The 18,188-nt window shown below is 36.1% G+C and overlaps 1 protein-coding gene across 3 annotated transcripts in view; it reads left to right on the top strand.

The window, feature by feature from the left end:
- Window positions 1-18,188, top strand: part of SPECC1L (sperm antigen with calponin homology and coiled-coil domains 1-like) — a 46,129-nt gene that overhangs the window by 26,146 nt on the left and 1,795 nt on the right. For 2 of the 3 annotated variants that reach the window (XM_010004801.1, XM_010004799.1), the window contains exons 9-14: window positions 19-109; window positions 1,963-2,046; window positions 2,755-2,911; window positions 5,404-5,506; window positions 16,286-16,402; window positions 17,296-17,355. In XM_010004801.1, coding sequence (XP_010003103.1) covers window positions 19-109; window positions 1,963-2,046; window positions 2,755-2,911; window positions 5,404-5,506; window positions 16,286-16,402; window positions 17,296-17,355 — 612 coding nt within the window. The remainder of the gene's footprint in view (window positions 1-18; window positions 110-1,962; window positions 2,047-2,754; window positions 2,912-5,403; window positions 5,507-16,285; window positions 16,403-17,295; window positions 17,356-18,188) is intronic. The other variant, XM_010004800.1, reaches the window with a different exon arrangement.

Genomic DNA, 18,188 nt, shown 5'->3' with positions numbered 1-18,188 from the left:
AGTATTTTTCTATTTCAGAGGCATTCTATAAGTGGACCAATCTCAGCTTCAAAACCCCTTGCTACACTGACAGACAAGAGACCAAGTTATGCTGAAATCCCTGTTCAAGGTATTGATTCAAGTTAATTTCAAGTTTGTTTTAGCAATGCTATTAATAGTTTTTGAAAAAATATTTCATATACTTCACTATCCAAAATATTATTACATTATATACTTCTTATTACCATAACATTTTCATAGAATATTTCAAGTTCAAGTTTTTACTACTTGTGTTTCATCACATATGTTAGTGTATCATAAAGACACTTTTAAAAATTTTTAACAAAACCATGATTGCATCCTGATAACTCCGCATTATTCTGTGGGTTTATAATGTGTGCATAAGATCACTTGCAAAATCAGGACAGGATGAGTTCTGCATCATCTCTTGAAACTGTCTTCCAGATACTAAAAATACAGAATTCTGGGGTTGCATTATGTATTGTGTGGCTGGGGATAGTTTTCCCCCCTAAATGAAATAGGGATGATGGTTGGCATTGCATGTGAATAACGAAATATAAATTTAATAAGTATTGAATCTTCAGAAGCCAGATGAAAAAAATTGAATGAAATTAAATCGAGTGTTGATTTATCTCTTTCCCAGTATTTCCCTGTCCTGTGGACTTTGTTTTGTCTCTCAAAACACTGCTCACAATGTGCTCTTCCTGTGAGAATGAATGGCTATCATGTGTTGGGTGTAACTCCCTGATTTATGCCTGCTTTAGGGCTTTTTTTTTGGTGTAGATGTTTCTCAAGATAATCCCCATATGACTCCAGGCTGAATATTTCCTCTCTATTTGGTATTGCTGAGGTCTGATGCTTTCTAAAGGGTTGGGTGTTGTTTTTTGTTGGGTTTTTTTTTTTTGGTAACACTTCATAATAGTCTGTATGTGCCAGATTTCCTTCTTGCTTTTCTTGAATGCATATTAAGGTTATTTGTACAATGCAGCTGGAGTTTTAATTTTAGAAACTGATATTTTTAGGAACATCGAAATGCCTTTCCAAGAAGATAGTTTGGGATTCTTTAATTGTTATAGAGTTCATGGGTAGATATAAGCTTAAACACAAAATGAGTGGTAGGCTTTATATAGTTCTTCTGTTTTCATTATAGTCAGTTAATAGAGCAGCAGGACTGCATTCCTGTAGAGAATGTGCCAGTCAGAATTCCTGTTTACAACAGGAATATATTTTTGAAATATTTTTGTAACAATATATGTTTCTTATGTCACGTTATCAGCTGTTGAATGGGGTTTTTCTATCCTCATTCTTCATTTTTATGGTTTTTTTTGTATTCAGATTACTGCCTTCTAAGTGTTTCTACATAGGAGTATTTAAACCTTTTGTTTGCAGTCTAAAGGTTTTATCTGAAGTAAGCTTTCAGTAATAGGAGATAGTTTTGATTTGATGCTGCAGAAAATGAATATTGTCATAGTGATTTGACAGTGGGCAGAACAAAGCTTTCCCTATAATGTGTGAAGCCATCTATTTGTTTTGGTTTGATTCTTAATATTAAAAAAAAACAAACCCAACAAACCAGAGGAAAAAAAAATCATGAGGGATGAAACAATTTGCTTTACCAATCCACATCATGAATGGCATATTGGATGTTTTTGGCCATGTGCTAAATGGGGGTCCCTTGTTCAGGCTTTTGGTTTAACAATTATTTTTTTTTTTGTAAATCAGGGCAAGTGAATTTGTAAGAGGCCTTAGGGAAAAAGGATTAAGAAGGTCATGGTGTATTCATAGTGAACTTTATTGATAATGAGCAAATTTAGGCCTTAGCTTTCATGAAGATAAAATCAGTAGCACTCACTGAAGGAGCCAAAGTCAGGCATTGGTAGACAGTATTCACGGCTTGTACCTAAGTGTCTTAAATTTAACTGGAGCCTTTGTTAATTATGTTCTCTCCTTTCCTTTGTCCAGAACATTTGTTGAGAACATCTTCTACCAGCAGGCCGGCATCTTTACCAAGAGTACCTGCTATGGAAAGTGCCAAATCTATTTCTGGTAATATCATGTTTTTTAGATTATCAGATAAATTGGGAGCTCTCATTTCAACACTGTACTTGGAGATTTACTGTATTTTGTCAAGAGGGAGCTTTGGTCTTCATACCACCAAGCTCTTGTCAAAAAAACCTCCTACTGGATTTTGGAACAGCTGATTTTTCAGTGTTCAAGTTTTCTATTGAAGTATTTGGGGAAAGAAACTAAAGTCCAAAGGTTGAATAATATTCCATTTTATTGCATCATGTGGAACTAAGATTTTTTTTTTCAATTGCTTGTCTAGTGTCCTTATTGTTGCATATACAGACTTGCATCGATGTGCCAGAGAGATGAGTATGAATCCTGTATGAAACAGTGATATCTTTGTCATCTTTCCTGCTAATACAAATAATTTTGGTGTGCAAAGTATATATGAGGAAAGAAAATGTTCCTGGTTATGTTTTACTGCTTGCAAGTAGATTTTTTTTTTATGTGAGTGAGGCAGAAAAGCATATTATCATTTTTCAATTAAGCAATTCTGATTTTGTTTGTGGAAATAATGATTGTCAGTGGTTTAAAATGGGAGGATTGTACTTTTTAGGTAACAAATACATCATTGTACATTATCTAATGCATACAAATATTCTTTGCATATTACCTAGCAAAACTTCTGAAGAAGTTTAAAGATGTTATGTTTGCAAATGATAAATCTATGAGCATTTTCCCACTTAGTGTCTCGAAGAAGTAGTGAAGAAATCAAACGGGATATCAGTGCACCTGATGGAGCATCTCCAGCATCTCTTATGGCAATGGGTACCACCTCCCCACAGCTGTCACTCTCGTCTTCTCCAACAGCATCAGTCACCCCTACAACCAGAAGTCGAATAAGGTGAATAATTTCACCTAAATAAAGGTGAAAACCTTTTTTTGTGGTGCACTGGAATGTGCTGATTTCCCAGGTAGCTGTCTGCACCTATCTGGTGTACAAAGGTGGCACTGAGGCTGCAGATGCTACTGCTGCCCATAGAGTAACAATCTTCAATAATCTCTGAGAGCTTCAGAAAGTATTTCTGCAGATGAGTGTGTGTTCTGAAAGTTAGAGCAGAAGTTAAGCTTTTTAGAGCTTATGAAGTTGATACCAAAACTTTATGTTCTGCTAGAAACCCAAGTTATGTCACTAAATAATAGCCTCATATCAGTTCAGAATACCCCAAAGCCAAATTCAAGAAAGGAGTTTATGGCACAGTGAGCAAATTTTTCAGAGTAGCTTGGACCCAGGGGGAATGCACGATGAACCTTAACTTCTGTACTCACAGCTGAAGACTAGGTCTTAACTCCAGACACTGCCAAGTCTTCTACATAGCCATGAGTGAATGGGCCTGGGCTACTTGTCCCACAGACAAAATCATAGTGCAAGTCTAAGGAACCAATGGTCAGGCAAGCCCCTTTCATTAGTAAGGTAGAAAGAGAAGTCTGTGATAAATTAAAAACTTTTCCTATCTGTAGTGTTACCAGTCAAAGGGCTTCAAAGTATTTAAGCCTCATACTATGCAAGTGAAGTGTGTATTTAGCCCTACTTCATAGATTGGGACAATGACAGGCAAAGGTTAAATGACTTTCTCAAGACCATTTAACACAGACCTTCCTGACAAAGCTTTTGTACAGTGGAAATATTAAACTCTTAATGTTCTGAGACATTTGCAATATGTAATAATTACATTATGAAATTGTGAAGTTATTTGCAGCTATGGGTGTTACTGAAAATTATTTCCCTGGCACAGCTGGGGCATGCCTCAGTGCTGCTCTCCTTCCCCTGTGCAGAAATTAAATTGAATTTGGATCTGTGGGTTCTTTACCAGCAGCAATTAATACTGTGTGTGTTAGCATCTAAATTTAGATCAAGTGCATCCAGGAAAAAAAAAGACTAAAACACATGTATATGAACTTTGAACTGGTAATGCATAAAATTGCAGTGATGGCAGCCTGTGGACTGTAGGAAACAGTGTGGCATTTAATGGTAAAATTGTGCAGTTAAAGTTATAATCATTACTGTGCCACCTGACTATTGACTGCAATGCTAAGCAATACAAGAAGACTTGGCAGTGGAAGCTGCAGCAGTGGGTGTGCACAGCCTTTGGAACTGTCCTCAGAATGGCACTGCTGGCCTTTAGTTTATGTGATCAGGTTTCTCTTTTTCCCCTTACCTTTTTCTGAAAGTTGTTGTAAAATAAACCTTACTATAATTCACTAAAACAGATACTTGCAGCTTACAATTTCCTATTGTAATTGAAACTTCATTGGCTTTTTGATTTGGAATACAGCTGACCTAATATACTAACTTTTGAGATTTATATGTCTAACCATTTCTTTATAACTGATGAAAAAAATACACCAGTTTGGAATGTTGAAATAGGTACTGATTTAAGAATTGAAGTACAGAATTTCTTGAAGCAGCTTTCTGGCTGTGTGATACCTATTAAATTAGATACAGTAACCCATTCAGATAATTTATTTCACCATTAGCAACTTCCTTACAGTCTCTGGGATAAGCAGGTTTGAAGGCTTACACTGCTGTCTTTCATGCTGAAAGGTACTTAGCATTTCCTGCTTATTGTTCTGCTCTGCATGTGTTTTCATGGATGTTTCAAATGTTAGCTCTTTTCTGGTAAAGAGATCCTTCTAATGTAAGACATAAAAAAATGGCCAACTCTAATATCTTTGTTTCTTCCCCAGTCTTTCCTTAAAAGAAAAAATTACTCTTAAGCTTGACAGACTCCAAGTGAAATGAATTGATAGCTTTTATTGGTTGTTTAACATTCTTATTTGAAAAAAAGTGAATATTTTTGGTGCCAGTTTATCAAATGGCAGATCAACCTAGCTAGATCTTTCCTTCCTTTTTTTAAGAACTCCAGATCTCAGGCAAATGTTATGTTAATAATGGCATGCTGCTAGTATGCAAGCTTGTTGTTTCAAGGTGACATTTGTAATCAGCCATGAGATGCAAAAGAGATAGCATCGGTTTATTCTCTTTCTAAATACAAAATAAAGTCACTTGAGTTTGCTTAATGGTTCAAGCTGGAACTTACCATGTTGTGAGTTTTAATTTTCTGAACTCTTAGAAAAAATATCATTGAGGGTGACAAGCCTCAGAGAAAATGTTGAATTTGAAGGAAAATGGATGATTTGCTAATGGCAGAATTACTCCAAAATAACTCTGAAGTGTCTGCAGGTACCTCTGTGTATTCTGTTTTTCAGTCTAAAGTGCTGTACCCTAATAGTTCCACTGTGACAATGGTTTGTCCTTCTTTTAAGCTTTTACAATATTTCTGCTGCAAAAGATAAGCTACAAGCTCTTAAGTTGTGCTTTTGCCTTGTTTCTAGGGAAGAGAGGAAAGATCCCTTGTCTGCCCTAGCAAGAGAATATGGAGGATCCAAGAGAAATGCCTTGCTGAAGTGGTGCCAGAAAAAAACAGAAGGCTATCAGGTAACTGCAGAGCTGTTGAATGCAGCATACTTGTAGCTGCAGCACACCAGAAGCTGCCAATGGCATAAACCAGGTGCTCCACAGTTGACTGCATAGATTGCAATGGCACTGGTATGTACTGTACTCTCTTCTTGGAACACATGCTACGAGTCCTAACCTAGCTAACATTAATAGCTCTTTAGTTACTTTGCTCCATGTTGATAATACTTTTTTTTTTTTTTCCTCTTAAGGGAACAGCTGACCTCTTACTGAAGCACTTTAAAGCAGCCTTTTCCAGGCTGCACTTTGAAACTGTAACTGAAACTTAGCAACTCAAGGTTAAATTTAATGTTTCCCAAATGCAGTTAGTGTTATTTCTCAGATTTCAGAGGTATTTTTTGATCTTTCAATGTGCTCTGATTTAGTCTCTATTTACAGACAGCTTGTTTTTTAAAGGTTGCATTGTCGTGCATTTTGTACTTGGCTTTCTGCTGCAGTTCCAAACTTCTTTTTTTCAGCTAGTCCAAACGTTATCAGAAGCCAAAAGAACTAACAAGATAACTATCCAGAGTTCTCCTGATTACATTATTTTTCCAAAAGAATAGTGGCTTCGGCAAACTAAACCAGGATGTTAATAGTCTGACCATGATGTATTTGTTTGGTTAACTTGTATTGAAAGTGTTTTGAGTTCCCAACACAATTCTCATTTTAAGAACTTTACTCTTTCCATGACTTGAGACTCACAATGCAGGAGGAAGTTGGGAGCTGCATAACAGGATGATCGCCCATCCATAGGAAAAGTCGTCTTCCAGTACAATGGACAGGCTTGGGATATAAGCCCTCCCCCTCTTCCTGTGGCACATCTAGTACTAAATTGTGCTATTTCTGAGGATAAGCTTCTTTGTGGAAAGTGTCTTTCTCCTTCCCCACATTTTAAAAAAAAGGCAGGATGTTGTATTTCTTTATAAATCCTCTAAAACTGAATGCAAAAATATTTTCCTGTTGTCTTGAAATGAAAGATGAATTTGACAACTTCCTTATCTGTTTAGGAAAAACAATAGAAACTATTCCAAACTTTTCATTCTGTAGTTGTGTGCACATGCAAGAGCATGCTTTGGTTTATGTAGATTGCTGCTTATAATTACTTGAGTTTTATAAACACTAATAGAAGAATAGATTTGCTGACTTGCTGTACTTGCTTCAACAACTTTAGTATGTTCTGTGCTACTGAGAACCATAGCATATAGCATCTGTACAATCAATGCATGGCTTCTTTTGAAAAAGGAAGAAAATACCAGGACGTTATATTGTTAGTTTTTTGAGATGTCTTTTGCTTTAGGCACACTCATTTTTCATTTCTTTGTTGAACAGAATTTGATTATTTTTAGCATCCCCTGAAATTCAATTCTGGTTGAACACCATGTTAGTGGTGTTCTAATGTTTTAAACATATCTAGCATTATATTCATTGTGAATAGTGCTTATCCAGCTTTCTGGCATCTCAACAAAATTATCAATGCCAGATAAGGATTCTTTTTTTTTAATTGAAGCTTCACTTGGTTTTAATTTGATTTGAAAGCTCGTGGATTCAAAACTGACAGACTGTAAATAAGCATTGGAATAATGAGCCTCTCCCTTCCTCATTCAATCCTACTTAAGGTACTCTAGCTCTCCTCCTCCTTCCCTATAACACAAAATTGCCAGAGTACTTTTTATCCCCAGCATTTCCCATCATTGTAAGGTCTACTTTTCTTCTTTACCGCTGTTTGCTTTTGTTTGGCTTAGCATCTGGGCAAGAGCCAGCACAGGCTTTTCAGAGGTACCTGCCTGCCTGCTGACCATCCACCAGCTGCCCCTCAGCTGCTGTGGGAGCCACATAGAACAGAGCAGTCCTAAATATCCCAGCCTTTTCCTCTGTGGGAATAGCAGTAGGTCCACTTTCTATCTGGTCACCAATTTCTGTCCTCTTAAGAATTTCAATCAATGTTAGATATTAATTAGTCACAAATATAGCAGGTTAAAGGAAAAATACTTGTAAACTGAGTCTGTAATGAATTCTAAAAATTACCTGGAAGTACTGTGGTTTGAAAAATAGGAAAAGGAAGTCTTAGAATACTTTAGTTGATTTTTTTCTATTCATATTATATTGTTTCTAATGCAAATCTAATAAACTACCAAATCTAAGAAACTATTTAAGTAAAACTCAGCTCTGCAAGCCACTAGTTTTCCAGTATATCTTTGCCAACATGTAAAGACATGTTTGCTTCTTTATGAGTTGTCAACAACAGTCCCTTTTTTTAGCTTGTTTTCATCCTTTCACCTGGAGGTTATATGTTGCAGCTGTAGTTTTTATGCATGCATACATATTTCTAGAAAATTATACATAAAATATTTCTAGAAAATTATTTTAGCTGTCAGTGTTTCATGCAGAAGGTGGAACCATGCACACTAAGCTAAAGCCTCATTTCTCAGAGTCATGGTTGAATCTGGCATTGCTTTACCCCTTTCAGGATTATATTTTGCAGTGGATATTGGAGAATAGTTGAATTTCTGGTTTATACGTAGAGTAAGAAATAGTAATCACACAAACAGCCAGATACAAATCTTAATTTCAAAAATTTTATTTGAAGTCTAGAGAGTGAGCTGCCAGTGGCTTAAAATGCTAAAAGCAAGATACGGAGAAGTTGGTTTACCTTTATTAATGAGCAGCAGCAGAGGGATTAAATGCTGTTCCCTTTAGAGGCCAGCTCTAGTTCTTGAGCTGCTTCTTATTCCATTTGTTGAAAATTCTAAAGATGAAAAAAGCCCACAACACACCAAGGTCTGTTCTGTTGCAGAGAGTGAAGATTTCTTTCATTCAGGTACTTGTGGAGAACATAGTAATACTTAACTGCTTGGTACAACTAATATTTTTAGTCTGCTTAAATAAAATGGAAGAAGAAAAACTTCTGTCTCATATTCCCTCTAGGAAATTACTTTCAAGCTTCTGATTAAAAGTCTTAAGTATGTCTGGTTTAGAAGACTGAAGTTTTGTGGATGCTAAATAATTCAAAGAGGATAGTGTGGTGAAGCCTTAATTTGAGCCCATTATAGTGGATTTTATTTACAGCCCTTCACACACATTCACAGACAATTGCACCAAACTGCACTTTCCACCTCTGACAAATAGCTAGTTCCACATAGCAGAATTTTTAAAGGAATCTTAAGACTCTCTGTTTTGTGAACGCATTATAATAAACAACCCCATTAAAAAAATGATCATGAATTATTTTATTACACAGTTTCTTGATTTATTCGAACAAATTTGGAAGGGAATAAATTAATAGATTTCTTGAAATATACTCATGAAACAATATTTAACTGTGTTCCAAATCTGGTATTTTTTGAAGAGTATCTCAAGAAAAAAAAAAAGAAAGGCTAAAATAACTAATGAAAATAAGAGAAAAATCTTACTATATTGTTGTTTTTAATATACATGCTGTTGGAATATTGTTTGCAAGCAGAAGGTCTCCTTGAATCTTAGGACTGGGGAATGGCAATCTGCAGAAGGTCACTGCAAAACCAACAGCAGGCAGGTTCTGTATTAACTTTCATCTAGAGCCTGTGCAGTCTTAGCTGGTATTGCACTCACTCTGTTACTGAGTTTAATTATATTCAGGGCTGAACTGGTTGCTAAGCCATGGAAGAGAAGAGTTTCTCTCTTAAGATAAGGGGTTTTTTTAAAGCATTTAGATGAAGAAGGGGCCAATCACCTTTCATTTTCAGATGTACAGGCACGAAATACTTGAAATTTGATCATGTGTTAGCTTTACTTGGGATCTGACATGATTTGGAATACATCACCAACTGCTGGATTTTCCAGAGAGAAGAGGCTCCTCCAGGCTCCTCTAAAATATGTGCAGTGTCATAAAACTGTCATAAATTCCAGATATCTTCAAAGCATAATGTAATCTCATCCAGCTGTTACAGAGCACTTACCCTAGCTGGAACACAGCTACTTTCATTTTGAGTACACAGTAAAAGTTCCAAAAAGGATGTAGGCATGCATGTTTCATGTTAAAAAAGGGACCAATAAACAGGATACACACGTCCTTTCCCATTCTTATCTACAGCAGTATTTCAATATATTTTCCACTTTTTGTCAGCATTCTGAGACATAATTCACTTCCAGCAGTCTGACACCAAAAAGCAATTGTCACAAGATAGCAGCAAGAATAGACTACTTTTTTTTTTACTTTTCTCCAAGCTTTTCACTCTTCCTAATTATAGATACAACGGAAGACCTCCTTAATGGAGCCTGGTAGTACCTGTCCTCTAATTCATGCAGTGCTGTTTTTTTCTGAAAAGTCCACCTAATTTTTACCTGCTAGACAGATCAAAGCTACATGTCTTAGTAAAAATTTTAAACTTATTGTTTACATGGCAGCAATAAACAATAAAATTGTGTAATGATTGAGCAGTGTGACTGACCATCAATGTCTCTGTGCCTCATGCTGTGCTGAATGCATCTTAAAATCAAGCTGTGGTTTAATTGGTACTCAGGTAATAAATGTAGAATAACAAAGCTAAAGGTAGAAGGTGGTTCACATCACTTTTTTTAAAACCTGCTCTTGTATTTACACATCTTTACCAACACTAAGCTAGATAATATTCTTCTCAAAGTATTATACTGATTTTTAAAAAGAGGACAAGCCTGTGTCCTTATGTAAGCCTGTGTTCAAATAATGATTTCAGGGTATTCATGTTTTCTCTGGTGCTGTCTGGTTGATTTGTCAAAGTAGTCAGGCTGCCAGAACACTTCTCTCCATGGTTTAAGCTGTGATGCTTTAGCCAAAAATTGTTGAATTAAGGAAGGACATGCTTCCTTTTTCTGTTTGGTTTGGATTCTGATACAAGAGAAATGTCAACTTGTTAGACTTAATTATGACAAAATTTAGAATAAATTATGAAGCTGTCTGTATCTCTGTAAGTGCTTCAGATGTTAATGTCTGAAGCTATTGTTTGTTTTAAATGACTGCTCCTTTTATGGTTCTTTATTGTCCCAATACTAATGCATAATATGTCTTTGGTATGGAAAGAAACGTTATCAGTCAATATTTAAGGGTTTTGATGGTTTATATTTGCAGTTTACTGCCTCTACAGAAGCTGGGGTTGAGGAGGCAGCAGTTGGCGCTGCTGTTAAGCCTCTTAACGTTCTTTTCTACTGCCAGAAGTACTGCTAGCCTCAGCTTTAACCCATTACTTGGGATCCAGTGAAACCTGCATCAGTGGAGCGTGAATAGCAGTTATTTTGTAGTTTACCTTTCTAATTTTGGAATGGTTACTCTTTTCTTTTGTGTGTATATGTCTTTAAAAACTTTTTAATAGTAGTTTTCTGCCATGCAAGGAAGCCTGCCAAGGTCTGTACACTTAAACCTCAAATCTTGTTTTAATGGTTTAATATATTACAGTACAGGATCATATTAATGCTTTTGCTTTCTCAACCCACTTATTTCATTAACTAATAAAACAGAGACATAGACACATGTTTTTATTTTCTCTATGTCCTAACTCATTTGTGAGCCAAACTGAGTTAGGATGTGGGAACCTCTCCTTGTGCGGAGCAAGGGGTGGAAAAATAGCTGCTATGCAGTATGCTCCTCTGCTCCAGTTGTAATAGAAATAATTCAGGGAGATGGAAGACAGCTATGGATGTGTCCACTGAAGAGAGAGTTTAAAGAACTTTGTTCTTATTTTATAGGCTAGAAAGCGTGGTTTCCTTAGTTGTGGTTTTCTGGTATTTGCAGGTTTTTTAGCTGTGGAGTTCTCTTGATGAGCAGGGGAGAAAGAAAGCTGGATCACTGGGTTGTAATAGTATCTGTTTCTTGCTTTTAAAACAAGGTATTTTCACTGATTATAGAAGGCACTCAGTTCATTTGGGATTATTGCAGAAAGCACTAAGAGACAAATTCAAGATTAGCATTACACTGGTTAAAATCACTTTAAAATTTTGATTTCTAGGGAAGTCATAGGTTGGGAGAGACCTTAGATTGATGTTATGCAGAGCCCTGCTAAGCAGTCTAGAGTTTTTCTATTGAGGGATTTTTCTCCACTTACCTAGACTTAATTAATCATTCAATGCCTAATTTTTTCATGGTGAAGACTTCTATCCAGACAGAATTTCACTGGGAAGAGATAGATTATGCTAGTTGTGTATTGTCCTGTCACCATGTGTCCTCGTGAAGAGTACCTCCGTCTTCTCTGTAACTGCCTTTTAGGCCTCTGATGACATCTCTCCTGAATCTTCTTTTGACTGAATAAACTAAATTCCTTCAGCCTTTATTCATCTGTTCAGATCTCTAACCATCTTGGTAACTCTCTGCTGGACCTTTTTTTTTATTCTTCAATAACTATTTTAAATTGGGGAGACAAAAACTCTCTACAGTATTGCGGGTAAAGTCTGACAAGGGCCCAGGGGAATGTAAGAATCCCATCCCTTGGTCTGCTGGCTGTACTTACAGTGATGCAGTCAGGACACAGTTTGTCCTATTTACTGCCAGAATGCACTTCTGATTCATGTTCAAATCATGATGGATTGTTTTGTTCCTATTACATTTCAACCTTGTTTCAGGAAGAATCTTTTTTTTATCTCTGTGAGTGCAATGGAATACTCATTTTGCAGTGACTGCTCCTACTCTGCAGTTTACTAGGAGCTTGAGTCAGGCTTAAAATGTTTTTTGGTGGATCTGCCTCAGTGTTCCTGTACCACCTTTTTTCCTCTCTTTGTCATGGCTGTAGAATGAACTATAGAATTTGGTCTGTTTGATTATGTAAAATGTTATGTTCTTATGCTGTCTTTAGAAAAGTCTTACAAATTTTTAACTCTATTTTTTATTCCTGGTTAGAAAGTGTCTTCCACAGATCATTTTCTGACAAGAACCTGTTGCTTAACTCCTTTTGTTAAATTGCCTTTAAAAAAAAAAATCTCTCCCAAGAAGTAGAGGTGACTTCATTTTCATCCTAAATATTAAACATTAAGAGATGGGGACTGGTAAACCTTCTGGTTCACCTATCTCTGCAAAGGCTTATTCCTCATTTGACCATTTATCTGAAAGTATGTCCTTCAATTGATTTAATATTGTGGTCTGAAATGGTTTGAAGAAAAAGTCCGGATTAGATTCCAGTAGAATTCTCTTAATAGAGCAAATTACTTAATAAAAGCAGTAACAAAGAAGAAATTATGTCAGAGATTTTAGGCTGATGTTCTGTTTACTGTCAATTCTTTGAGAAATAACAGCTTAATGCAAGATTGATTTAATTATACTGACCAAGCTTTTTCAAAAAACCACAAGTAGTTAAAAGCATTTGGGAAATAAAATTGAGCTGTATTTAAATGAGCCAGTTATGTGCTCAAAGCCCTACATAAAAAATTAAATGTTCGGTTTAAATGACAATCTGTCCATTTCTAGATTTGTTTTTTAGCGTCTGACCAATATCATACTTTTGTAGTCTGAGAGGTAATAATAATTCATAATGCTCAGAGAAATTGGAAACAGAAACCAGTTCCTTTTAATTGTTTCCTTCCGTTGTATTTAATTCAGCTTCTGGATCCAAATTCTTGGATGATAGGTTTGTTTTCTGCTTGTTGTCTTAATATTAAAAGCTGGATCCTACAAGAAGTTTTAGAAAAACAGGGTTTTTCAAGTTCCTTTTGAGAACCAACCAAACTTGTAGGTGAGCTATAAGTGGCCTCTTTTAACAATGTTGATATTCAAAATTAAACATTCTATGGATGCAACTAATATTTAAAGTGAAATTTTTAGTTTATACAACTGTGATGTTTAACTGAATACAACTTTCTCTTAGTTTAGTTTCATTTACCATTTTCAGCACAACTTTATCCTGTTTCTCTTGCTCACATGTTGGAGTAAGGGAATATACTTATAAAATTATGAAAAATGTCTTTAGATTCTGAGGGTGAGTTCTCCTTCTGGTTTTTAGATCATATGAAGAGTCCTGTCTTCAGCTTGAGTCGTTCTATAGGTGTATTTTCTGTTTGGCTACCTTGCAATTTCTCTCTTCATATATTATGAGCACAAGTCTTACTTCTTCATCCACAGGGTCAAACCTCAGGTATAGGTTCAGATGATCTCATACATGACTGCAGCATCCTGGTTTCTAGTTTTGATGAGCTCATCTTGCCTGTTGATGTCCATCCTGACTGTTGCAAGATCACTATTCCAGCTCATGGCTTTAGCAGGATTGCATCGCTTCCTTTTCTTTTCTCTGTGCCCCCTGGTTTCCCATATAAGCTATTGCTGTCTCTTGAAAGGCTGTGTGCCTTTCCATCTCAGTTTCAGTACTGAGATCTCATCTGTGCTTCAGTGATGCTGGTGTTTAGGTTCAAACTCCTAAAATTTCAAAGAAATGTTGCTGTGCTTCCTCTGAAATGTGTGGAGCAACCTGGGAGAGAAAAAAAGCATTGTTAAGCTCTGTAAGGCAAGGTACTATCAAACTTTATTTGTACAGTGACTGGCTTTAATGGACTCTCGGTCTGTGGTAAATAGAGTATATTCTGCAGTAATACCAGTTCAACAGGTACTTGTTGAAACTATACCAAGCATTAAGTCACTAGATTGGAAACTGCTGTGTTAGAAGCTTCGGCAAATTAATGCTTCATTCCTGCTTACTTTAATAAGGAATGTCATATCTATCCTTATAGTCCTGAGAGTTAAAAATCTGCTAATGTTCCCCAGTAGCTTTAACTACTAGTACAATTTTTTTAATGGCTTGGCTCAATGCATGCATTTATATCTGAGCAGATCTGTGTTTAACTTAACTGTGGCTGTGCCAGTGTACATCTTCCTTCTCCCCATCCCACATCACTTGGGCCATCCTGGAGAAGGAGGGACAGGGTGAAAACCAGAACCGATTTTTTTTTTTCTCCTTCATTTGATTGTGTAGCAAAGGAAACATTATAATTCACATTAAGTTCTTATAACTACCTTGCCACAGGTGAGTGTGACAAGAAAAAGCCCTTTTCCCTACCTTTATTCATCTATTGATGCAGATGTGATCTGAGGCTTTATCTTGTGCCTTTGTAAACAGACACAAGACAGATTTTATTGGCTTTTTAATTTTTTTCCCTTTTTTCCCCCCTTAAACTTCTGTACTGCATGTTGCATTTGTTTGCCTAATTTAAGTAACATTGAAAAAGTTTTAACAGGCAGTAGTTTAAATCCAATTTCCTGTCACTCTCGAGGAGAAAGAAGGCAGAGCTGCTTTTCTTTTTTTTTTTTTGCTTTTACATTTTCCCACCCCTGTGGCTGGAGGAAGCTGTGTGAAGAGCATGTTCCCACAGCCTGGGGGTCTCCAACAATGCTGCTTCCGTTTGCAGCGCGGCTCTGACCAGGCCTTGGCCATTGTGAGCCCCAGCACGTAGGCCGACATCAGCAGGGCCCGAACCTGCCTTTGGGGCACTTGGTATTAAAAAAAAAAATATTCCAAAGCTGAGCAGGAAACGGAGATTTCCCTCACATTCTTCTAGAAATTGCCTCAAGTTTTGTGAGTTTGTTTTTTTTCCTCTGTTGGAAGGGATTGTAGTTGTTTTCCGTTTCTAACCCAAATCATTGGTGTGACAAGGAGGAGGCCTGTTTCCCAGCCTGCCTGGCACAGCAACACGGACTCCGAGTGGGTTTTTTTTGCATTAGGAATGACAGGTTTTAGCGTCTTGTCAAAGACAGGTGCTAGTAAGTTGCTGTCAGGTGAAAGTTTGACTTGGGAGATTATGTTTTGGAACTCAGTGACTGCAGGTTATAGTTCCTGCTGCATTAAATTTTTTTTAAATTATGTAGGGGAGCTTGCTACCTTCTGCTTAAGCCCAGTTAAGTGAGTTAGATATTAAAGCATATTTATATTTCTCCATAAAGGTCTGAAAGATAACCTGTGAGTTGTTGTTACTGGTTGTTTCTTAATTAAAGTTTAAACTGACTGCTCTCCACTTAGCCTCTTTACCATTGTTTGACTGCCAACAGCCAAGTATACAGTAATTTAAAAGGTGACTGAGGCATCTTGTTCATAACTGTTTTCGACAAGCCTCACTCTTTTTACAGTAATATATAGTCCCAGGAGATGCATTTACCAGTGCCACTGAATTTCCTACTGGAACTAAAAGATCCAAGAGGGCAAGACTGCATGTTTCTGTTTCAGTTCCAATAAAAAAATAAGGATTCTCTACCCCTGTCAGTGTAAAATCTGTTGGAACATCTCTATTTCCAACTGAAACTTAATTTTTGTTTGTGATCTTCTTCACATAGGTTTCTGTATAGACATGGTTTGTTTAGAATATAAAATATTTGTCCTCATATGTTAGAAATTTTGTGTGGATACTAAAGCAGTAGAAAACAGAAAAGTAAACCTTAATTAACAGCAATACTACCACATGATCTGTTTCAGGGATTTTAGGCATACATCTCGACACATTTGCTTTTCTATCTTGGTATGTACATTTGTACCAAATCCATTCTATTACTCTGCAGCACAGTGCGGGGCTGGAGAGGAAATTAGTATTACCTGGAATTAATATACAAGAGAACATACTTTCTTAACACCAATTTTTTGATTGTTTGCTGCACTAGAGTGTTTTGGTTTTTTACCACAGAACTTTAGTATTAGGCTGTTTATCTTCTCTGCTGATTTCTTCAAAGATACTTGAAAAAACAACCACAAAAAATCCCCAACAACCCATAGGTATTGGTGGATTGGTAGAACTAATATTTGTTAGATTATAATTTTAATATGGTTTTTATTTTTTCCCTTTAAGAATATTGACATCACAAACTTCAGCAGTAGCTGGAATGATGGCTTGGCTTTCTGTGCAGTCCTCCATACTTACCTCCCAGCCCATATTCCCTATCAAGAACTAAACAGCCAGGACAAGGTATGGCATTAAAAATCCTATTCCTGAGACTGCAAGACTATATAATTAATATGGCTTAATAAAAAAGAGTTAATAAATTTGAGTTCCTAAAAAGAAATATTGCTAGGAATAATAATTGACACAGTTCAAGCTATCTTGCTACAATTCTTATTATGACACTTTAACATTATGAGATCATTGGGTTAAACAGAACTTTGGAACAGATATGAGAAAAAGAAATAATAGGGGGTCATAAATTTAAGTCTGAGGCATTTAGCCCAAACAGTTGGGAAGTGTTTTCTGTTCAGGTTTTGGAAGCAAGGAATGAAAAATATTAAATAAAATTTGTATCTTGACATGTTTTGTTTGTACCTTGAAATTTCACAAGGATGTTGTTTCATCCTACTTTTTCATGCTGATTAGTGACTGTGATCTCTTCTCAAGTGATATTTATCAAATAAAGATAAACTAGAAGATGTCAAGACTGCAGAGCAGTCTGTATATGTGCGTATGGTAGTTAACTCCTACAGGTGTGTTACCTGGAGGTACATTATTAATGATAATTCCTAAAAAAAATACAATAATATTTCATTAACATGTGAATAGGTTTTTATTTATACTTTCAAAAAAATTATTTATTTATTCTTTTAGCATATGATAACTTAGTCATTCTTCACTGACAATGGTTTTTCAGCATTATCTTCTGAATGAGGACTTAATAAATATTTTCCATGCATTTTTGGATGATATTAGGACATGTTTATTCCTATGGTTGTTTTTAAATTACTATGGTCAAATTATAGACTTCATTTGATGCAAAAGTAGCAACATTGCTGTGAACATTCTTAGCACCACTTTATTATGTTTGAAGTAGTATTTCCTTGAGTTCTAACATATTTCTATGTCTCATGCAGAGAAGAAATTTCACTTTGGCTTTTCAGGCAGCTGAAAGTGTTGGCATCAAATCTACTCTGGTAAGTTTTAAATGCACACTGAATGAATTATTATGTCCCATTGACAAAAATGAGATTATTCTATTTTGTACTTTTGGAAGATTTTGATGCTTTATACTTTAAAATAGGAGCAGATGAGCCTAGCCAGACGTTATTGCCCCTGTATCATACTTGACAGAAAAACAAACAATACTCCCTGCCTCACTGGTTTGTTACTAAACCCACTGTTGTCAGCATAGTGGCTGGGATACAGACCTGTGCTCCAGCTGCTGCAGCAAAGGCAATAGCATGGTGGCCTACAGCAGATACAATCAACCTGTGTAGGGATGGTATGTGTGATACTCAGTATCATAAGAAGTCATAATAAAGGCTTCGGATTTGCTTGAGAATAATTTGACAAATAGTTTTGTGATAAAATCTTGAAGAAGAATTCTCTCTGTTCTGTCTCTGATCTACTTTCAAATTATTTGTTATATATCTTAAGTTGATAATTTTAATTGATCAGCACTGTAAATGGAAGTTGTTTTCAATTGTTTATAATGAGCTTTCTTATGCAAAATTTAGCTTAAAATAGTTAGCTTTCAATAGCACAGTATTTACTAGAAAGGGAAGATTTCTGAAGTTGTGGGACTGGGAGAATCCCAAGCCCTTTTAAGTAATCACAAAAGTTCAGCTCAATTGCCAGTGTCAGAAATTATACTTAAATATATTCTAATAGAGCTGCCCTAGTTAGCAACTAATAATACAACCAAGCCAGACATTTTAAAAAACAACACTTTCCCTGATCCTTATCAAAGCCTTTGTCCCCTGCATTGTGTATGCTGACAATGGCAGTGCCACTGCTGGGCTTTAGC

The sequence above is a fragment of the Chaetura pelagica genome, unplaced genomic scaffold, assembly GCF_000747805.2.
Source record: "Chaetura pelagica isolate M959 unplaced genomic scaffold, ChaPel_1.0 scaffold249, whole genome shotgun sequence".
NCBI lineage: Eukaryota > Metazoa > Chordata > Aves > Apodiformes > Apodidae > Chaetura > Chaetura pelagica.
Note: the sequence above shows the minus strand (reverse complement) of the source record. Positions and strands in the feature narration are given on the sequence as shown.